We start from the raw sequence: 20,613 nt of genomic DNA, 5'->3' as shown, positions 1-20,613 counted from the left end.
TTTCTAACTGCATGAAGAAAATTAACTCATTTTCAGTGAAACTAGTACAGTAAACCAATGCTAGTATTTAGGATCTTTTAAAGAATTCACCTGAGATCACTGGACTGTAAAACTTAAGAGACCTGTCCTTCACCACCACTAGACTACACAAGCATGTTAAAGAAGATATTAGTTGATTTCTTTCATATTTAAAATAAAATGTGTGCACCTGATTATTTCTCTCTGAAGTGTTTATTCTTGCTGCCAAACTCAGTTTAGCTTTACCAGTGATAGCAGGCACAAAGATGTTACCCTGCACCATCTTACCACTAGAACAGCTATTGAGAATATGGTGCTTAAAAGCGTCTGTGAGCTCTTATTTATACTTCCCCTAATATTGTTGAAGTGGTGGTGGCAGAAGTGGGAAATTAAACTCTACTTTCAATAAGGAAAGGTTGTTAAACATAGAGGAGGACCCATTTGGCTTGTCTCAGATCTGGTAAATAATTAGGACTTAATTGCCAGCTGCTCCTTTTTTTTTTTTTTTTTTTTTTAAATATAAACAGAAAGAGTAAGAATTTTGTGGAAGTTTGTGGACAGCACTGTACACAGCCCTGAAAAGCACAAGTGAACAGAGATAATACTTATGGGAACACTACTCTCTGTCCTGGGAGCAGACATATTTCTTAACCAGTTTCCAAATATCAACCACAGGGTGAGAGAAGAAAAGACAGGCCTGGAAGTGAACATCAGGACACTGAGTCCAGTCCCTTGCAGTTATCTTGTATTCATTCCCTATAAAATTATCAGTGTTGAACAATATTGCCATTACTACTCCAGTGCCACTTTTATAGGAAACCAGAAAGATCTAACTGGAATTAATACTGTAAGAATAGTAACAGAAAACATTTCCAGCTTAATTATTCTGGTCTGTTTATTCAGCACGTACAATGCAAATACAAGGGGTAATGTTTATTTTCTCTTTTATTTACTCTTCTCTTTAATACTATATTTGGAGAAGAATTGGTTTATAGTTGGGCATAAGTACATTGAGTGGGTTATATGCTGAATAAATGTTTGGTGAAGAAAAGGTAGGTCGATAAAAAAAGACTACACATGTCCTCTGCATTTAGGCTATATTAATAAATATAACCATAACACGCTTCATCTTTTCAACAATGATGTTAATTTCAGTGCTAAACTGCTACTAGAACCTGTATATATTGTTACTAGAACCCATCTATTTAAAGGTAAATGGTTGTTATAATGGTCACAGCACTCATATGGTGCCAGATTCGGCAATTTTCAGCCAACAGCGTATGTGTCTGTGACTTCTGACATTTCAGAAAGTTTGTATGTCAGAGGAGGGAATGGCTGTGACAGTTCACATCACCTGTGAAGGATCTGAGAGCTGCAGACCTAAATGCCAGCAGAGGCTGATTGGAATTTAATAGGTGGTAGACTGGGTAGAAGAGTGATGTGGAAGAATAGCCCGATTCCACTAGCTGTTGAAACTTGGACAGAAATGTGCTTTTCCTCCCTGCTTCCACTGAAAGAGAGTGGACCATAGGAACAGTCAGTTCTTCCATTACTGTATGAGAGGAAAGTACTTTTCATATAGGATAGGAGGAGAAAGACCTGAACAACGCCATCTTTGCCTGCAGGAAAAAAAATGTCTTGCTAGCTCATGAAAACATTTGAAAATGAGCTAGCTCGCCTCCAGTGGCAGAGAATGGTAGAAATCCAATTCATTTCAAAGGCCACACAGTGAGGTCAACAGCAACCACTGACTTTTCTACTCAGAATGGTCAGTATACATTAGAGGTATATCATCTTGCTTAAAAAGCTGAGAGATTATTCTTGTGACATCTCACTTAGACAAAAGGGCCTAATCCAACCCCCAGTGACCAAACTGTGGAAGCTGTGTCCACCCCACAGTCACAGAATCACAGAATCACAGAATTGGCTAGGTTGGAAAAGACCTCAGAGATTATCAAGTCCAACCCTTAGTACAACTTCAGCCCATTTACTAGATCATGGCACTAAGAGCCATGTCCAATCTCAGTTTAAAAACCTCCAGGGACGGTGAGTCCACCACCTCCCTGGGCAGGCCATTCCAATGCCTGATCACTCTCTCCGTAAAGAACTTCTTCCTAATATCCAGCCTGAACTTCCCCTGGCAGAATTTAAGCCCATGTCCCCTTGTCCTATTGCTAACTACCTGGGAGAAGAGACCAGTTCCCACCTGGCTATAACTTCCCTTCAGGTAGTTATAGAGAGCGATGAGGTCACCTCTAAGCCTCCTCTTCTCTAGACTGAACAACCCCAGTCCCCATCACCAAACATGTACTGTGGCCAGAGAAGGGCCATAAAGACGATCAAAGGACTGGAAAGCTGCCACAGGAGGAAAGGCTGAGAGAACTGGACTTGTTCAGCCTTGAGAAAAGAAGGCTTAAGAGATACCTCATCACCATGTTCCAGTATTTAAAGGTGGTTACAATAGAGATGGAGACTCCCTTTTTACAAGGAGTCACATAGAGATGAAGAGGAGTAACGGATACAAGTTACTCCTAGGGAGATTCTAATTGAACACAAGAGGAAAAATTTTCACAATGAGAAAAAACAGCCATTGGAATAATCTCCCCAGGTAAGTCATGGATTCCCCAACACTGGACACTTTTAAGACTCAGCTGAACATGGTACTGGGCTATCTTGTCTAGACAGTGCTTTCGCCAGGAAAAGTTGGGCCAGATGATCCTTGTGATCCTTTCCAACCTGGTATTCTATGATTCTATGATTCCTTTGAAGGAGCAGTGAGCGTAAGGAGGGACCTGCGATACACTCCAGCAGCTCTTCTCATCATCCTGACCACAACAGTGAGGCATATCACAGACCAAACCATCTGTCCCTGGACGAACACTGAACATCTGAAATGCTAGTCTGGCATTTATCAGAGCCCTTTAAAAAATGGTGTATAAGTCTCAGATGCGCATGCTATTTATTTTACATGCTAAATGATTAGTAAAGTGCAAAAGACAGTCCTCAGGAGGTAGGAAACATCAGGAGAATGTGGCCTTTGCAGTAAGACCTCAAGTTGCATATTGAACAGCAAGGACAGGAAGATATTGAATAAGTGATGATGAACTGTGCAGTATCTGCAGCACCAAACAGGGAAGGGTCTCTGAGATACACAAAGCAAAATACACAGGTGGTATTTCTGGCAGCTCCTGGCTTCTGAGTGCTCAGGTTTGCAATCTGTATTGCTATTCCAGTGAAACTGATATTGTTTGGGGAAAAAAAAAAAGACAAGACCAAAGGAGACTTTCATTATGCTACATCAGAGTCAGACCCATGTGGGTCATCGACAAGTCCAGAATATGTTCAGTCTCCTGCTGAGACATCCCGAGGTAACAGAGTCAGTGGCACCCACCGCAGTGTATCAGCCTTTATGTCAGCCCTACACCTACCACCCATCATTGTACCTATTGTTCTTGCTTTCCACCCCCAGCACCAGTTTCAGGAGAGGTACTCCCTCCCACACATCCCCTGCTCATGCGATAACCCCATGGCTAGGCTTCAATGCTTCACTGCCAATGAAGTTGAGTTCATGCTGTCGCTGTGTGTTAGGAGTATGAACCTGAGCTCAGCTAATGAATCAGTCCCTTTAGGGGACAGGGGCAATGAGGTGCCTCTTAAATGTCCCAGATACACCCAACTGTTGGCACTTTCCTAGAGAAAACACAGGTGGAAGCATGGTTTAAATGGGGATTTCTGGATGACATCCTTGCCTGCAGGAGCTTAAATTCAGCCCATGATGCTCAGGGAGCTGTGAGAGGAAAGAACATTATCGTACATTTACATGATGCAGTGAAGCACTGTGGAGAATTACCAGTCTATTGGCAAATGAACCTGTCCAAGAATCAGTACAGCTATGCAAGTGTTGTCCCATGCCTTGGCCAAATAAACCTGATGAAAAGGCAGAACTAACTTGTTCAATAAGAGAGCCATGCTAAAGGAGGTGTGCTCTGTAGACTTAGGACTAACTTTAGGAGTAAAACATTGCACCGATGACTGTGCTATGGAGGTTGTTAATGAACAACCCCAGAGGACCAGTAAAAATCTAAAATTTACTTGGATATGTGCTAATAAGTGCCATCTCCTATGGCACTGACATTTTTCAAAGTCTTGCTATGTTATCAATTTCAGACAGATATTATAAAGGATATGGAAATCACATCATTAATTCAATAGTGACCCACTGTCAAATTCTGAGTCCCTGTTTAAAAGCATGAAGGTGGCAAGTGCATTTCCTCAAGAATTTCTTTTCAGTGAACAACAAACAAGAAAAGCGTAGTTTTCATGCTTAGTTCTTAGAATGGCGGAAACATTTTGATGAGTATTTTTCAAAAGATTTCTGCTTGCTAATCCACACAGAATATGCTAACACAAATTGTTAAAATTTGGAGAAATAATATACCCACTGAAAACTGAGTCTTATCAAACATTAAGCAACTAGGTGATATTTTCTGCATTACCTATGGTAAAGCATTTCAGGCAGAGAGACAAGATATAAGAAATTGTTAAAACTGTTCTGTGAAGTATTGTGAAAATAGTTACAAGTCAAACATCCTTCCTTATGATCACAGACTTTGTTAGAAAATAGCAAACACTGTTGGAAAAACAGAGCCACTCCAAAAGTGATCTGCTTAGTATGTGTGTTCTCATACAGAAATAAATTGAAGGCAATACCACCTATGCAGCAGTGACAAGTTAATTCAATTTCCATCTCAAAATCAGGTAAAGTGTATGTCATTTGTTACCATGGATACAAAACATTATTTCCATTTGTTTGAGATCTCACAGTGGGTATGAAATTAAACTGTGACACAGTTTTATGGAGGAAGTTGGCTAAAACCCCCATAAGTTCAATGTCAGTAGTCCAAAAGGTTTTCTTTTTTAGACACAATAAATAAGCAGGTTGCTACTACTGCCCCTAAGGTATACTTCATAAGCAAACATCTGTCTGATTTTGCTGATGCTACTTTGAATCAGTAGGAGTGATGGAAGGGAAAATATACATTCATTTCATTCAGTCCTACAAGTGTGGGAAAGAATCCTGAAAAGTGTCCAGATGGTGGAAGTACATTAAAAATACATAGATATTGTGTTATATTTTATTGTTTGGCCCCAAATATGTTTTAAAAGAATATTTATTTGGGAAAGTGCATCCACTTTTTCTCAGATAAATCTGCTTTTCAGGCTGCAGCTCAAATCACTTATTCTCTAGTTTTCAAAGTCAGAAGAAGAGGTGTATGAAAAAGCAGGGGAGAATCAAGAGGGAAGAAGGAGAAGGAACACTTTTTTTTTAATGCTGACATATATGTAGGGTTCAGGAATTCAATGGCATTCAGTTTACCTTGTCTGCAATTAATTTTAAAATATACAAAAAGATAAAAGGAAATATAGGTCTTCTTGTTAAGTTATTACTACTCAAGTCCTGGCTATATCTTTAATATTTCATAGACTGATTTCCATAGATGCTGAGTACCTACCAGACTGACAGATTTCAGCTAAGGTTGTCATCTCTTGACATTTACAAAAACAAGCTGAGATAAAACAGAGTCTACCTAAATCAAAGGTTTATTTCTAAATATTCATGCATGAGCTGCATGAAAAGCACAGAGGTTACGGGATGTCATGACTATGGCTAATCATTGAAATCCAAAGCCATGATCCAGCTGCTTAATTGACTGATAATTTCCACCGAATATTCTGGATTCCACCTCCTGTGCTTCTGTGTTGCTGCCCTCCTCAGCATATTGTCAGACTGGATTATCTGCAATGTCTTCTCCAGCTCCTTGGGCCATCTCTAATTATATCCCATTGGGAGTTAGTAGGTCTGACCCCGAGATGGCAAACTAGAAAAATTCAGTACCTCACAGCAAAATTGTCACAAACACAGAAGCTCTCAGAGGAATAGGGACCACAGTGTCCATTGCTAGCTGAACAAAGAGATAAGGAAGTCACTCTCTGTTATTGACTTGCATTATTAACATTTGCTTCAAGTTAGAATAGAAATCTATTTATATTCTACAGACTTGATTATCCTTCATCCAGACCCCAGGTAGGAAATTATAACAATGCAAAATGAGCATTAGAGCTCTAGAATTTTGATTTAGTAGCATTTTGCACTTTTCACTGATTTTAATAGAGAACTAGCACCAGGCTGAAATTTAGCACAATATTTATATATGTAGTTAAATTTAATGAAGCCAGTGATATTTAAGTATCCATTTATATAAGGATAAGACCATGAATAGACCCCAAGCATATTTAAAGTATACTGAAACCTCAAGTATTTCAGATAAATTACTTTATTCCTAAGTTCAGGAAAGATTATTGAATGGTCAATGTCTTATTTTTTATTTTTAAAATAGTTTGTTCAGAATTACTTCACTATATCATGAATCATCCTAATTTGGTAAAACTCTGTAGTCTTCAAAGGGGTATATGTTTGTATGAACACATGTGCAGGCTTGGCTTGTGCTGTTTTTTGGTGTTAGGTGGAATCTGGAGACTTGTTGGATTCAATGGGTACCATGATAGCAGTGCAATTCCAACAAGCAGATCAAACGTAAATGAATGTCTCTTGGACTTGTCATAAAAAAAGCAGTTTAGTACAATCTGGAAATGAGTACAGCTTGTCCCCTTCTGGAATCTAATAACTGGGAGTGATAGAGGAGTGCGCATTTTCCTTCAGGGTGCAGATGATGGAGGCAAAATTAACCTCTGCAGTGACATCTCGAGAAACTCCATTCTATATGGGAGCCCAGTTTAGTGTCTTGGTGAGCCACTGCCCTTTTGCTCTGTCATGTAGCAGCTGAATACAAGTGCCTGGGCAGAAATTAAGTTATACACATGTATGCTGAATGAGAGTTGCCCATGTGTTAATGGCCATGTTAGACGAAGCAGTGGGAACAGTCTGGATGTGCTTGCCAAGACTTGTGCTTCAGTGTCAGGAGCACACTGACAAATGAGGGAGAATGGATAAGATAAACTGACCCTCAGCCTCCCCTCCCCCAAGGACACATTGCAGTTTCTCTCTGACTGATGTCAGAGAAAAAGCTTTGTTGCTGCACTATACCACTTAAAATATGCCTGAATGAAAAGGTTACATCCATAGGTCAGCATAAATGATAAAAGCTCAGGAGACAGCATTGATGTTATATCCACTTGCAAGTTAGCAGGAGGGTAGTCTGGACAAGCTGGAGATGTTGCAGTCATCCTCAAACAAGAGTCAGCAGAAAAAAGAGAAAGTCGAGAAGTGGAGAAGCATCTAAAGATGCCGATGACTGCAAACGAAGGCACCGCAGAGCACTGGCTGTGCTACACTGGATAAACTTTCTTGAACTTTTGTGCAGAACTAGGGCCAGCTCGGTTAAGTGAGGAGAGCAATAAGGAATGTACTGAAGTAATTTTCTCCTAAATAGAACATGTATAAGGGATTTCCTTGAATGATCAATGGGTTTACAGTTCACGAATTCCTAAAACTACTGCCTCTAAATACGATCCCAACTCCTTCTCTCCCTTTCCCGCATCTAAAATCTGTAAGACTTTGACTCTGAAAAGAAATCAGGACCTTCGTGGCAGACAGTCTTGAATATAACACCGCCTCATGGCACCACTGAAAAAGAAGACCAATGCTTTTCTTCCATAGCAATACCTGCTGCATGCCTTGCATTGTCTGCTGCAGGAACTGCAGCTGCTGGTCCTTTGTAAGGCTTTCTTCTGTTCGGAAGAGCTGTCCTTTCTCCTGTTTCAGGAGCTCCACCTCATTCCTGTAAGCATCCAGCTGCCATCGAAGACTATCATTCTCTTCCTTTAGCGCATACGCTTGGGCGGCTAGAGCTAAGAGAAAATGAAAATGTGAAAAAATCAGTAAAACGGATTGTTTCCTTACAAATAATGCAGTGGACATTGTCAGGGGAGATGATAATATAGCTGAAAGCCAGTGAGAGACATTTCGGAGCTGAGACAAGACCCAGCAGAGCTGAAAATGATTAGGTTCTGGCAAAGACTGTTGCTGGGAAGTTATTTCCTAGGATGGAAGGAGCCATAAAGGGACCCTGGATAATTCAAATGCTACTTGCAATCTGGCTGCTAAATTTAGGCTTATATTTTAGGAACAAACTGGCATGCAGTCCAAGGGTGAAGAACCCACCAACTTTACACCATTTTTCCCAGTGATGTTGTAGGAACTGATAAAACTGTTTAATAATTATATTAGTGTAGAGCCCAGATGTTCCAATCAGAATTGTGCTAAGGAACTTCCACTACATAAAATTGCTGGATTTAATCCCATGAGAGAAGAAGCACAGAAATTCCTCTCCAATCTCACAACAGACTACTTCGTAGCAATGGTTATGAGGAACCATTTAGACAGAAAAAAATGATGTAATAGAGTAAAATTATATAAAATGCAAATGCTCAAAAAAGTGTTGGCACTAGAAGAACATTACTACGTTAACGGCATTGAAAGACACTTAAGTCATTTCCTTAGGAAGCTCCATTTGGCCCCTTTTCAATTTAGAATGGCATTTTTATTATCATAACTGATAGCAGGTGTTTGTGAAGAAATCGATTAGTATGCAGGGTTGGAAATTACATTTGCCAAATGACTTGCACAGTCTGCAATATAAGCTAAAAGTTGTGTAGCAAAAGGCATAAGGCTATAAAGCATGTACTAGGAACATTATTTAAATAAATTATCTGAACACGAATACATATAGGAAAGTGTGGCATTCATTATTTTAGGGATGTGGTTATCATCCTATAGGAGAACCCACTGCTGATAGTATTTATACTTGGCAGTAGCAGTGGTCATTTGGCACACCAAACTGCCATACTATACTATTTTCCTTCTTGGAACCTGGTAACACAACAACATTACAGAGCAGCTGTAATTAAAAACCAACAATCTACCATAGCCAATTCTATCAACATTTGGTAACTGAAGCACAACCAATTTACATTCCTGATAAAATGATTTTAGGCTTAGTATCGCAGACGTCTTTCTTGCCTACCTACAACAGTAATATGGCTAAACTCCAAATTATAGGAAATTGTATATTAACTCCATTTAATATTAGGCCTCTGTTGACTAGACCTTCCACAGATGAAGAACCCCCTGTTCCCCATGATAATATGATTCAACAAGTTTGTGAAATTAGATCATCACTTAGATAGAATGTCACAATATTCATTACCAATAAAAATGTTTTATCTTTGGTAGGACAAATCTACCTTTTACTCAAATCATTTTTACTAATTTTAAAATAGTACAAATGCATTATTCATAATAAAGTAGAGTTAGCTACTATGCAAATACAGACATGGATTGGTTATTGTGCTTATTTTGGATATTCTACAGAATCTCTCTGGAAGATTTAGCAACAGTTACAGTATTGTTACATCAAATTAAATTGTTCTGAAAAGCATGTAATCATCCTTCCATGACAAAATTTACCCTCAAGAAATTGCAATGATGAGTCCAATGGGCAAATACAAGGATGAAATCCTTTCTTTCTTTTTTCTTTTTTTTTTTTGGTAAGAGCCAGCAAGCTATAATAAAAGGAAAAAGGAAAAAAGGCAAACAAAAATCTCACTCTTCTAAAAAGTCAAAATTAAACAGTTTGGGTCGGAAGTTACCTCTAAAGATCATCTAGTCCAACCTTCTTGACATGGACATCTTTCATCAGAAAAGATTTCTCGGAGCCCTGTCCAACCTAACCTTGAACACTTCAATGATGGCAACTTCTCTGGACAACCTCTTCCAATGTCTCACCACTGTTATCATAAAAAATGTCTTCCTTATGTCCAATCTAAATCTCCTCTCTTTCATTGTAAAACTACTGCCCTTTATTTTGTCATTACAGGCCTTGGTAAAAAGTCTCTCTGTCATTTGCATCCTCTTACTGCTATCAGTTAGACTCTCCCCCAATGCAAACATCTATTTTTCAAATGTAATACTCAATTTAAGCCAGAAACTGCCCATCCTTCTGCTTTCTGACAGCATGAAAGAAGACCATCATGGGCACAGTCAAGTTTTACCGTGGTTTGGGAGCAGTAATTCAGCTACTGTCCATCACCTAATTCATCTCTTAAACTTCTGATAGGTGCTGCATAAGTGGAGGCCATAAGACCTATGTACTTGTTAATCACTATCCCCACTGAAATGTGGATTAGGACCCGGATTCAGCTGAGGTTCAGGCTGTCCGACCTGGAAAAGCTGCTGTCATGTACTTTCTGGGTCACACTATTGCCCCGTAGGAGATATCCTTCTCCTTTTGTCCTCCCAGATGAGTTCAGATGAGTGGGGCTAGGGACAGCAAATTAGGGGAAATAGGAAGGGCTATGGCATATTGCAAAAGTAAGTAAAATATAGGACATGAACCTGTTAGGATTTGAAAAACAACTCATCCAAATGGAGGAAGTCACATTCTATATGGGGAGTGAAGGTAACCACTCATTTTACCTTTAGAAATAGAAACAAGCTGTTTTGCTGCTAAAAAATTCAGAGTGGGACTTCTGAGTACTATTATTTTATTTTATTAATTTAAAATTAGGTTTTTTAATACCACATTAAAACCTATATGATAATAATTACATTGCAGTACTACCGAGAAGTCCCGTCCAAATATGGGTGTCCCATTATTCTAGATTCCGGACACCAGGAGACACAGGCTGTGTTTGGAAGACGTTACATTCCATTTTAAAATTGATTTTAAAATAGCCAAAACAACCTAAAGTGAGAGAATAAGAATAGAGTGGAGATAAGTTTACAGGATTCCCAGAAGTGTGGAATTTGTTATCATTCTGGTGATCTTCCTAGCCATTCATAGCAAGCAAGAAAGACGGAGTCTAAGGTAGAAATATGTCCTTAAATAAGGAGGATGCAACACATATAGCAACAGTGTAACAATGTTAAATTGCCACAACCTTTAAAATGAATTAATTATAGATAAGAGTCCACAAACTGTTAAATACATGTAGCTCTTTTGCTATTTAATTTAAAGCTACAAACAGCCAGTTCTTAATATGTGCGGACAGGGTGGTTAGCAAAACAGGAGAGTAAGTAGAAGAGAGATGTCTGATGCGCCTCAGGGGCTCCAGCTCATTCAGCACTTGGTAACTATTTTAAACAGTATCAGAAAGATTCTTTGTGTTGACCTAACACAACTATAATTTTGAGATATTTACATTTTAGTGCACTAAAATTAAAATAGTTTTGGATTCAGATTAGCATCTCTTTTGATTCCAAACAAAATAACTACTCTGTAGAAAACTAATTATAATTTATTTTTAATAATACTTCATTTATAATAATTATAAAGGTTCTCCTCCCCCTCTACTCCGCCCTGGTGAGACCACACCTGGAATATTGTGTCCAGTTCTGGGCCTCTCAGTTCCAGAAGGACAGGGAACTGCTGGAGAGAGTTCAGCACAGGGCAACGAAGATGATTAAGGGAGTGGAGCATCTTGTTTAGAAGGAAAGGCTGAGGGAGCTGGGGCTCTTTAGCTTGGAGAAGAGGAGACTGAGGGGTGACCTTATTGATATTTACAGATATATAAAGAGTGAGTGACACGAGGATGGAGCCAGGCTCTTCTCGGTGACAACCAATGGTAAGACAAAGGGGTAATGGGTTCAAACTGGAACACAAGAGGTTCCACTTAAATTTGAGAAGAAACTTCTCAATGAGGGTGCCAGAGCACTGGAACAGGCTACCCAGGGAGGTTGTGGAGTCTCCTTCTCTGGAGACATTCAAAACCTGCCTGGACGTCTTCCTGTGTAACCTCATCTGGGTGTTCCTGCTCCGGCAGGGGGATTGGACTGGATGATCTTTCAAGTTCCTTTCCAATCCCTGACATTCTGTGATTCTGTGATTCTGTAATATGCAATTTTATTACATATTATATAAAGAAAATAACTTTATTGAATGTTAAATTAAAATTATAGGAGAATTTTTGGGGAAAGGGGAATCTGCATGTTAAAAACTAATCATTTTGCAAATTTTTACAGAAATTTTTGCTTTGACTTCATTGACAAAGCTGATGAATGTATTTATAGTTGAAAAAAAATTTACTCTGCTCATCTCAGTGCAACTTCTCATGCCATTTTAAGTTCAGTAGTTCAGATACACATGTACAGAATCCCTCTCTGACACATGCTAAAGAGCATCTTATGATTAAAAGGCAACCAATGCTGAAAACATTTACAGAAGAACTATATACAAGGAAGCTATATCAAAAGAAAACTCTGACGAGAATCTCAAACAGCTGCCCATGCTGCAAACAGGAGAAAATATTCCTACTTAAGCAAACACAGCTGGAAACCAGCTCAATATGTGCTTTACAGCATTTTCACTGAGGGATGCAAAACGATACCTGCCAGTCTCAGAGAGGTGGCTGGAGGAAGATTAGACATATGTAAGTGGGGGAAACCTTCACACTGATACTTTGAGGACATCTAAGAGGTTAGTGTGACTCCCTTGTGCTGAAGCAGAAATGCTATATACAATTTGGCAACAGCCTCAGTAGCAAAATAGACTCCAAGTCCAGACTAGACTCAAAGCAAAAAGAAAGATTTTAAAACAAAGTGAGTAGCTGATCAGAAATCCACTGAAGTCTAAGGATATACTCATTGACTGATGACTCAGAAAAAAACAATTTTTGTTTTTATAGGGCATCTATCTTGGACAGTTAGGAGCATTAAGTAAGTCTTCACAGGTGATACAGGGTAATTGTATTTTATCACACCATGTCTTTGCAGCCAGAAAATAAAGTGAGCACCCCAAATTTCTGAATGTATTATATCTATCTATAAAGGAAATACGGGATAATTTGAAATTTTCTACCAGTTCTACTAATGCACACCTGGGGTGTGCCTTTCCCATTAGATGATGCCCTAATAACATTACAGTTAACATTCATGGCAGATTATTACTTTGCATACTGAGGCCACTTGAGCTGAAATGCAGAGGCAGTATCTTATCTCAAGAATCTGAGGCAATCTGGAAAGAGTGACTGAAAAACAAGTGAGCAAATACTAACAACAATACCAAGAAAACCCTCTTTAAAATTCAAGAGCACAGACTCCCCTTAAGTCCTACAAGCAGAACTTTTTCTATAGATTTTTTTTTTTTCCCTGTAGATTCTTTTATACTTGTATAGAAATAGATCACAAAACTGACAACATCTGTACTTATTTGTCTGTTTTCAGACCTTTGCTTCTAGCCTGTTTAGCAGAATTTCTCAGGGTTTTGGAACTTTAGCCAATGTACCAATGCAGTGACATGGATGAAAGCAGATGAAGAGAACATTCCCAGACCTTCCTGTCATCTGAGATCTGCGTATGCCATTATCCTAATTTCTTGGCTTGAAAAGAAGGTTTAAAGTTATCTAATGCTCCTTTTGATAACATCAACAAGGAAAACATCAAAAACTGTCAAAATGATGGCTGTTATTATGGCAATTTTTTGCATCACTCTTATTGCAGAGCATTTACAATGTCAAAAAAACCATCTTGCAAAACACAGCTACTTCTTCAGAGAGTTTTCAGCTTGAGGGACTAAACAAATGTGAGACGAGAGAAATAAGGACACAAAGTTCACAACTATAAATATAAACAATAAAAGTAATCCTTGGCCTCTAGCTAGCTTGCTTGTTTTTCAAATAAGTGAACTGTGAAGCGGTACAACCAGGGAAAATCAGCAAGGAAAAATGTTCTGGAGGATCCGGAAGGGCATGAGCTATGTCTCGATGCTGTAGAAAACAGGGTAAGTTATACAAAATGACATTTATCAGTCGTAAAGAAGATGGTCTTGTCAGAAGTATGGCTTGGATGATCTTAGGTGATATATTGTGGGATATCTTGATAAAGGGCTCAAGCAAGTGCCAAAGAAAAGGAACTCCTGGAAGTTGAACATGAGCTCACAAGGTTTGGGTATGAATTTCGATAGAATAAAGGCAGAGGTCAGATTCTAGGATGAACTAAATGGAAAAAAATAAAATTTCGGACATGAGTTCAATATGAGAAGGAAGAGAAAAGGAAGTGTGGTACGACTTCTGATAGTGGTACTCTTAACAATTACTGCGTGTAGGGAGAGAGTTCAAAAGTGAGAGAATACACTGAAGTATGCCTCCTGGCGCGTCAGGAAAATGTGACATAAAGACTGGGGGTGCCTTGAAGGAAAAAACTTTCAGTTTCATAGACTAGACAAGACAACTGGACTCTCATTCATTTTTACCCTGGAAGGCGCTACTTAGTCCTCCAGCCCACAGGAAATTATATTTCATACTACAATCTGAGGATCCCGTCATGGTGACTCAGCGGCAGGGTGTATGTGAGGTGATGCCAGTGAGTGACCCATGCCCTGAGGTGGATGGGAAGGTTGGGTTTGCAGGACGTCTGGAAGGTGGTGGGAAGGAAGGCACAGCCCTCATTGCAGACAAAAAGCTGAATGGCCTCTGAGGTGAGGGGACACACTGAGCAACTAGAGAAACTTTAACTTACGTCTTCACTAGTTGTCACTTTCTAGTAGAATGAGTTGAGGCTGTCATTAGCCACAACTGCCCAGGTATAGATCCTTTTGTCTCGCACCTGACTTTTGTAAACCCTACCATAAAAACTGAGTTCTGACAACAAGTCTTAGTTACACATGCTCTGTATACAGTTCAAAGTTGTTTGGGAAAGTGAGTCCTTGATGGTATCCCCAAGAAGCTTTCTGGAAGAGTAAGACTAAGCTACACCTTGATCACCCAGGGATATCTCCTTAGCTTCCTTTACAACAATATCAGGCTCCTGAGCCTTCTGATATCTAAAGTGGTTTTGATCCATTACCTTGACTTCCTAGAAGACACTTCTTTTTCTTTATGGACATAAATAGTGCTCGGATGCCAATGTCGGGTGCATAGAAATACGTCTGATATTAGCAGATAAATGCAACATTATTCCTATACTACATTCTTTAATAAATGCTTCTTCCATTGTTCTCCCATGTTTCCACAAAAATAGACTATGTCTCTTGGTTTTTTAGAAAAAAAATCCTTTGGTTAAAGCTTGAAAGCAGCTAGCTAACTAGCCTGAATAAACTCTGAAAACAGAATTAGAATGGTATAAAAATAAATAATTTGCGGCAATTACAAGCCAATCTAGCTATGAGCTAGATTTTCTTTCCTGCTTCATACATAATGTAACCAAACAATGAACCAATTTCCACCTTTTTTTCCTAATGTTAGGCACACTTTATTTGAATGTCTCAGTACCTGCAAATTTAAACTCTAAGGGCACTAATTATCCTATATGAGGAGGGGTTATCGTCATTAATGTTAGTGGGAGTTAGGGCCCACACACTGGGAGGGAGATTTACTCCTTTACAAAACCTGCTTTATTCAGGTGCATTTGCTTCAAAGCCCTTTCCTCACCATGCAGCCTATGTTCAATACAGAGAAGTTCATTATACCAGTTACATTCATGATGATACCAGATGTTCAAATTGAATACTCATGAGAATTATTTTCAGGCTTCTTATTCACACAAAACTTGCTGGCAAACAATTAGTAAACGGAAGGATGCTGCCAAATATATTAAAAAAAAAAAATAAAAAGAAAGAAAAAAGGAAGAAAAAAGAACAGTTGTACCATCATTTAACTGCAGTTTTATCCATCCCATCCAGTACAGACAGATGTAACATTTGAGAAACGAAAGCATTTCTCTGAAGAGAGATTTTCTCAGTTTACAAAACTTCTCCCTGCTTAGCAGACTTCAGCGATAGCACTTTCCTAGGTTTACTACACAAGGCTCACCAGTAATTTATGAAGGCTTATTATTTCTTGTGTAATGAAGCATAACTCTTTGCAAATAGCAAAGAAGGTTTAGGGAAAGGAAGGGAAGATTACAGTCCAGCTGGGCCTAATAACAAAAGGTAGCATGCAAATGCTGGCTCTGCAGTGGACTAAGAATGCCCCAGAGAGCCGAGCTGCCAGCTCCTGTGGTGTTATGATGAGTCTCATGATATCTGACATTTTATTTAAAGCCCTGGAGAGACCATTAACCAAAATTCGCTGCTTAAAGTTTCTGGACTAGCAGCTTCCAGATCTTTCAGACTGTGGATCAGTACTGGCTCTCTGCATTTCACCATGCTCTCACAGACACTGACTTTTAGTTAAAAACACTAACAAGGCAATTTAATGTCACTGTTTTAGCCAGTCCTAGGAATAAGATGTGGATTACTTACTACAGTCTTACAAGTGATCATTGGCTCAGGAGCTCAGTTTGAGATCATTGATCTAGACCTGATGGCTGCAGAAAACCCACTTCAACAGCGAACCAACTTTCTCTAACAGGCTCAGAAGACAGACAGCAAATCTCCCACTTTAAGCCAGTTTTTCTATCCCTCTCTTCATACCTTCCTCTCTTTTTCCTTTGTACTTGTTCTGTTCAGTTCATTTCCTCCTTCAGCTCCAAATGCATGAGTCCACACTTTCTTTCTTCCTTTGTAATTCCTACTTCCCTGACTTTCCCAGATGTTTATCTCTTCCATCACTCATACTTATATTGCACTACGTTCCCCAGTCCCCTCTTACCCAGTTCTGTCCCAGGTAAATTGTGGTATTAAGTGTTTTGGACTTTTTCTACAAAGATGTCACATCATATTACTGAAACGCATATTTAGAATTTGGAAGAGACCACCTTGTTACAATAATATCAAAGCCTGTCACATTTTAGGTCTATTTTACTTGACAACATCTCTTTGGAGAACAGGAATCCACACAGCTCGTAAATGATATTTTGACAGTTGCTAGCTAATCTGCCCCGTGGAGACTAGTTTCTCCAGGTCATCCCTTTAAAGCAAAGGACCCTCGTTTCCTCTCCTTTTTGAGTTGCATGTCTTCTACCACCACCCATGGTATATACCAAGCCTAACTGATTTGGCTGATTTAGAGAGAGGAGAGGGAAGAGTTGGCTCTGCACAGACAGCTGCAATGGGTGGACTGTTAGTTGGGTTGGTTGTTGTGTTGCCTTTCCTGCTTGGTTCTCCTCTTGAATGAGGGGTGTAGGAAGCAAGCCATCATAAAAAAATAAATGTAGGGGTGTAGCTTTGATCAAAAATAGTAGCAGTTCTCAGATATTTTCAAAATTCTGTAAAAATCATTCTCACTGCTTTTTAGAGTATTTGGTTTGTGATGAGATGAATTTTTCAGATACTTATGCTTCATGTTTACTAATAGCTGCTGCCTTAGTTAAATACAATTAATCAAGTACTGAATATCTTTCAGGGAGTCTGCTTTTTTTCCCCTAATTGAGAAACAGAACTGTTGCAACACTTTTACAGAGACTGTGGTTGAAAGAAGCAAGCAAAAAAATGACTTTTCCTCTAATTGACATTAAAAAAATGACTGTATTCCTCTAATACTAAAAAGTGTTCAGAGGAGATTGAAGTCTCAAGGGAGAAGGAGTATAATCACTCAAGTAAGAAAAGCACTGGTTTCTGGGGAGATGTTAAGTGGCATTGATGACCCTCTCCCACATCAGTAGTGGAAAAACACTGGTTGTGTTAAGGTGCTTTGCAACTGACGGTACAGACATTTGAACTCTGCAAAGCGCAAGAGGTGCTGATGAATGCTCAGTGTTTCATATATGTTATGTTAAACTTAAGTACATTGCATAAATGGATTGTATATATGTGTGTATACATGGTACATAAATTATTTGGGATATTGAAACATTCTATATAGGTAAACCTCTGTATAGGTGGGTTACTGATGGTTACTTCTTAGGGGTCCAAGTAATTCCTACATTTTTATTCAAAAGTAAACAATAAACACTGGCATTTGCAAGATGCATGACTGCACTGTTGTTGTTGGCATTTGAATTAGGAATTGCACTCAGGCCCAGCACCACGGTGACAACTTGAAAAGAATAATCTGTAGGACTTGAAAATGTGAAGAAACTGTCATTGCTACTTGGAAACAAGCTTGACAGTGTGAACGTGAATCCCTCAATTTGTCACATTCCTTAGGGAAGGAAGGGCTGATCTGAATGTTTGAAGTGACTGTGGTGTTTTGCATTGTTCTAATCTATAATAGGGAAATTTTGTTCATAAATGTAAAGTGCTTTCTATAAATGTGAGGATAAACCACCTTTGTACAAAATTCTATTGCACCTTAAATTGTAGGAGAGCATTTATCCAGCTGTCTCTCTGACCTCGTACTGGATTGGAGAGCTGTGCTTATTTTTCTTTTAAAATTTTACATAAGACTGAAATATTTGCACAGTTACTTTGGCCTTAGATAACAATGGATCTTAAATATGGGAATGTGTTTTTAGCCCTTTAGAAAGCATAAGCAAGTGGTCACATGAAGCTTGCAATTCCTTGACTCTTACATTCAGACATTTCTTGAACCATGTATTCCCCTCTGTGAATGGAAGGATTTCCAGAAGATCTATATTTGCAAGCCCAAACCTCTTTTTTCCATCCTGCCTTCAGCATACTTAGTTTCTGCAAATAGAAGCCACTGCGTTTCTCTGCAGTTTAACATGTTTAGTAGGTATTTTTTCAGATGCTAAAAAATAAAATGTGTTGCAAACTTGCAGATGACAGGGTTCTATGGAGCTTAGTGGTATTTCCAGTCCTTTCAGAAACAGACAATTTATTGACATCTGAAAAAAGTGTGTAACTTTGAAGACATAACTATGAAATATTCCTTGCACCAGACTTTCTGGATAAGCCACTGCTTAGGACTTTGTGCCTGCAAGTGTTGAGCAGAAGGTGAATGCAAACACCCTGAGCAGCAGGCAGTAGCTTGTGGGATCAAGGTCTAACAGCAGAAGCATCTCAAAATATGTCAGCAAAACATGATGAGACAGATGACTATCTGATAATAAAACAACTTGGAGAGAGGTATTGCTTTTTGCCATGTTTTTCTTTGATTGTTAAAAGTGCTCACTTGTCTCCAGAGCTCAGAAAAATTTAAGAGAGATGACAGCCTATATCTGACACATGACAAAGAAGCAATGAAGACACTGGTGTTGTGGACTAGCAACCACCCAAATCTCTTCAGAGAGACCCCTGGTTGACATGTAAGGTGGGCACTTGGCAGTTGTGGAAGAAGCTCAGCAATCACTGGATACAAGAGCTGTAAAGACATGCTTGACACAGTTCTTGCACTTGATGCAACTTGCTGTGCATCGAATATGAGGAGGGCTGAATAAATAAACAAAAGGATTGCAAACTATTTGTCCACAGAAAGGCAAAAAACACAGCAATTATAATTTCTAATTAAAACCACCAACAAAACAAACCACCTTTCTTTTAACACAGAAGAAATACATTTTCCTCCTTTGGAGTTCTATATGCTTGTGTTTGAAGAGTCACATGCTGCAACTGGTGGAGAAGTGGAATAAAATGGTATGTCTTTGGTATGGTATCCAGTTCTTCAGTTGGTCATTTCACATCCAAGAGTACTTTTTTTGTTTTCCTCTTCTAAACCCACATAAGACTGAAAGAAGATCACTCACCTCCAAGCAGTATTGAATCTGCTTGGCTTTCAATTTTATGAACTAAATCCTTCAATATATTAGTCACAAAAATGTTCTGCTATGGATATCTGTCATTAGTAAGAAATGTGAAGTGGTATTAATCCAAAGCCAAATAGCGGGACACCATGAAACGCCTCTGAATCTAAGATTCATTCACCGAAGTGAACCAGCATCATAAACTAGTAGCAGTTTTGGGAATTGCTGTCGCCATCCAGCTTCACACATGAACTCTGCTGGGTGGGTTTTTAACTCCTGACATTCAGTCACACCACAGACTGCCAGTCAGCTGGACACACAAGGACTGAGGAGCTGCATGCTTTGAAAAGGAAACTTTGAATGCTTTGGAAACTTCAACCAGCCTCGCATCTCTCATGACATAAGGAGGCTCCCCAAACCTGTAATTATGAGTATAGAAGCTTGTACTGACATTGGAAAATACTCTGCTTTCTGATCATTACCTCCTCTGACATTTTAGCAATGGCTGAAGTTTTCTGGCGTTAAGGGTGGATAAGAAGGTATCTGAATCGCTACCTCAGGCAATATCTGAAGGCTTCTCTAATGTGCTGGGGTGAAAAAGGTTTCTAAAACCAATAGGGCATGAAATGTGTCATAATTAAGAAAGCCTAAAACCAAGAGCTTAGTTTAGACAATAGTAGAAATGATCTTTCATAGGAGGTCAGAAAGAGGGTTTAGGCTGAAGCCCCTCTTGAAGGAATCTGTTCTTTATGCTCTGTTCAGAATCAATCGTCTATGGTGTTATAAACAGGGCTCATTCTCCTGAAGGCTAAATATGAGAGTAAGAGCACAAAAGCTTTATAGTGGAGAGGGCACTATAAGGAAGGTCACTTTATAGAAAGCATGAAGTGTAATTTGGAGAAGAATGCTAATACCAGCTATATCAGATTGAGAGGAAGCTGAAAACAGCATATGTTCTAATATTGTCTTTTTTTGATTTTGCTGCCAACATCCCACTTCAACAATGTTACAGGTGCACTTCAGGATTCTTAATGGAGGGGGATGGAGAAAATCAATAT

The 20,613-nt window shown here is 39.0% G+C and overlaps 1 protein-coding gene across 13 annotated transcripts in view; it reads right to left on the bottom strand.

Annotated features, from left to right (window-relative positions):
• The window catches only part of ENOX1 (ecto-NOX disulfide-thiol exchanger 1), a 368,503-nt gene that overhangs the window by 39,584 nt on the left and 308,306 nt on the right, over positions 1–20,613 (bottom strand). For all 13 annotated transcript variants that reach the window (XM_071805771.1, XM_071805770.1, XM_071805734.1 and 10 more), the window contains one exon: positions 7,703–7,887. In XM_071805771.1, the coding sequence (XP_071661872.1) occupies positions 7,703–7,887 (185 nt within the window). The remainder of the gene's footprint in view (positions 1–7,702; positions 7,888–20,613) is intronic.

The sequence above is a fragment of the Patagioenas fasciata genome, chromosome 1, assembly GCF_037038585.1.
Source record: "Patagioenas fasciata isolate bPatFas1 chromosome 1, bPatFas1.hap1, whole genome shotgun sequence".
Taxonomy (NCBI): Eukaryota; Metazoa; Chordata; class Aves; order Columbiformes; family Columbidae; genus Patagioenas; species Patagioenas fasciata.
Note: the sequence above shows the minus strand (reverse complement) of the source record. Positions and strands in the feature narration are given on the sequence as shown.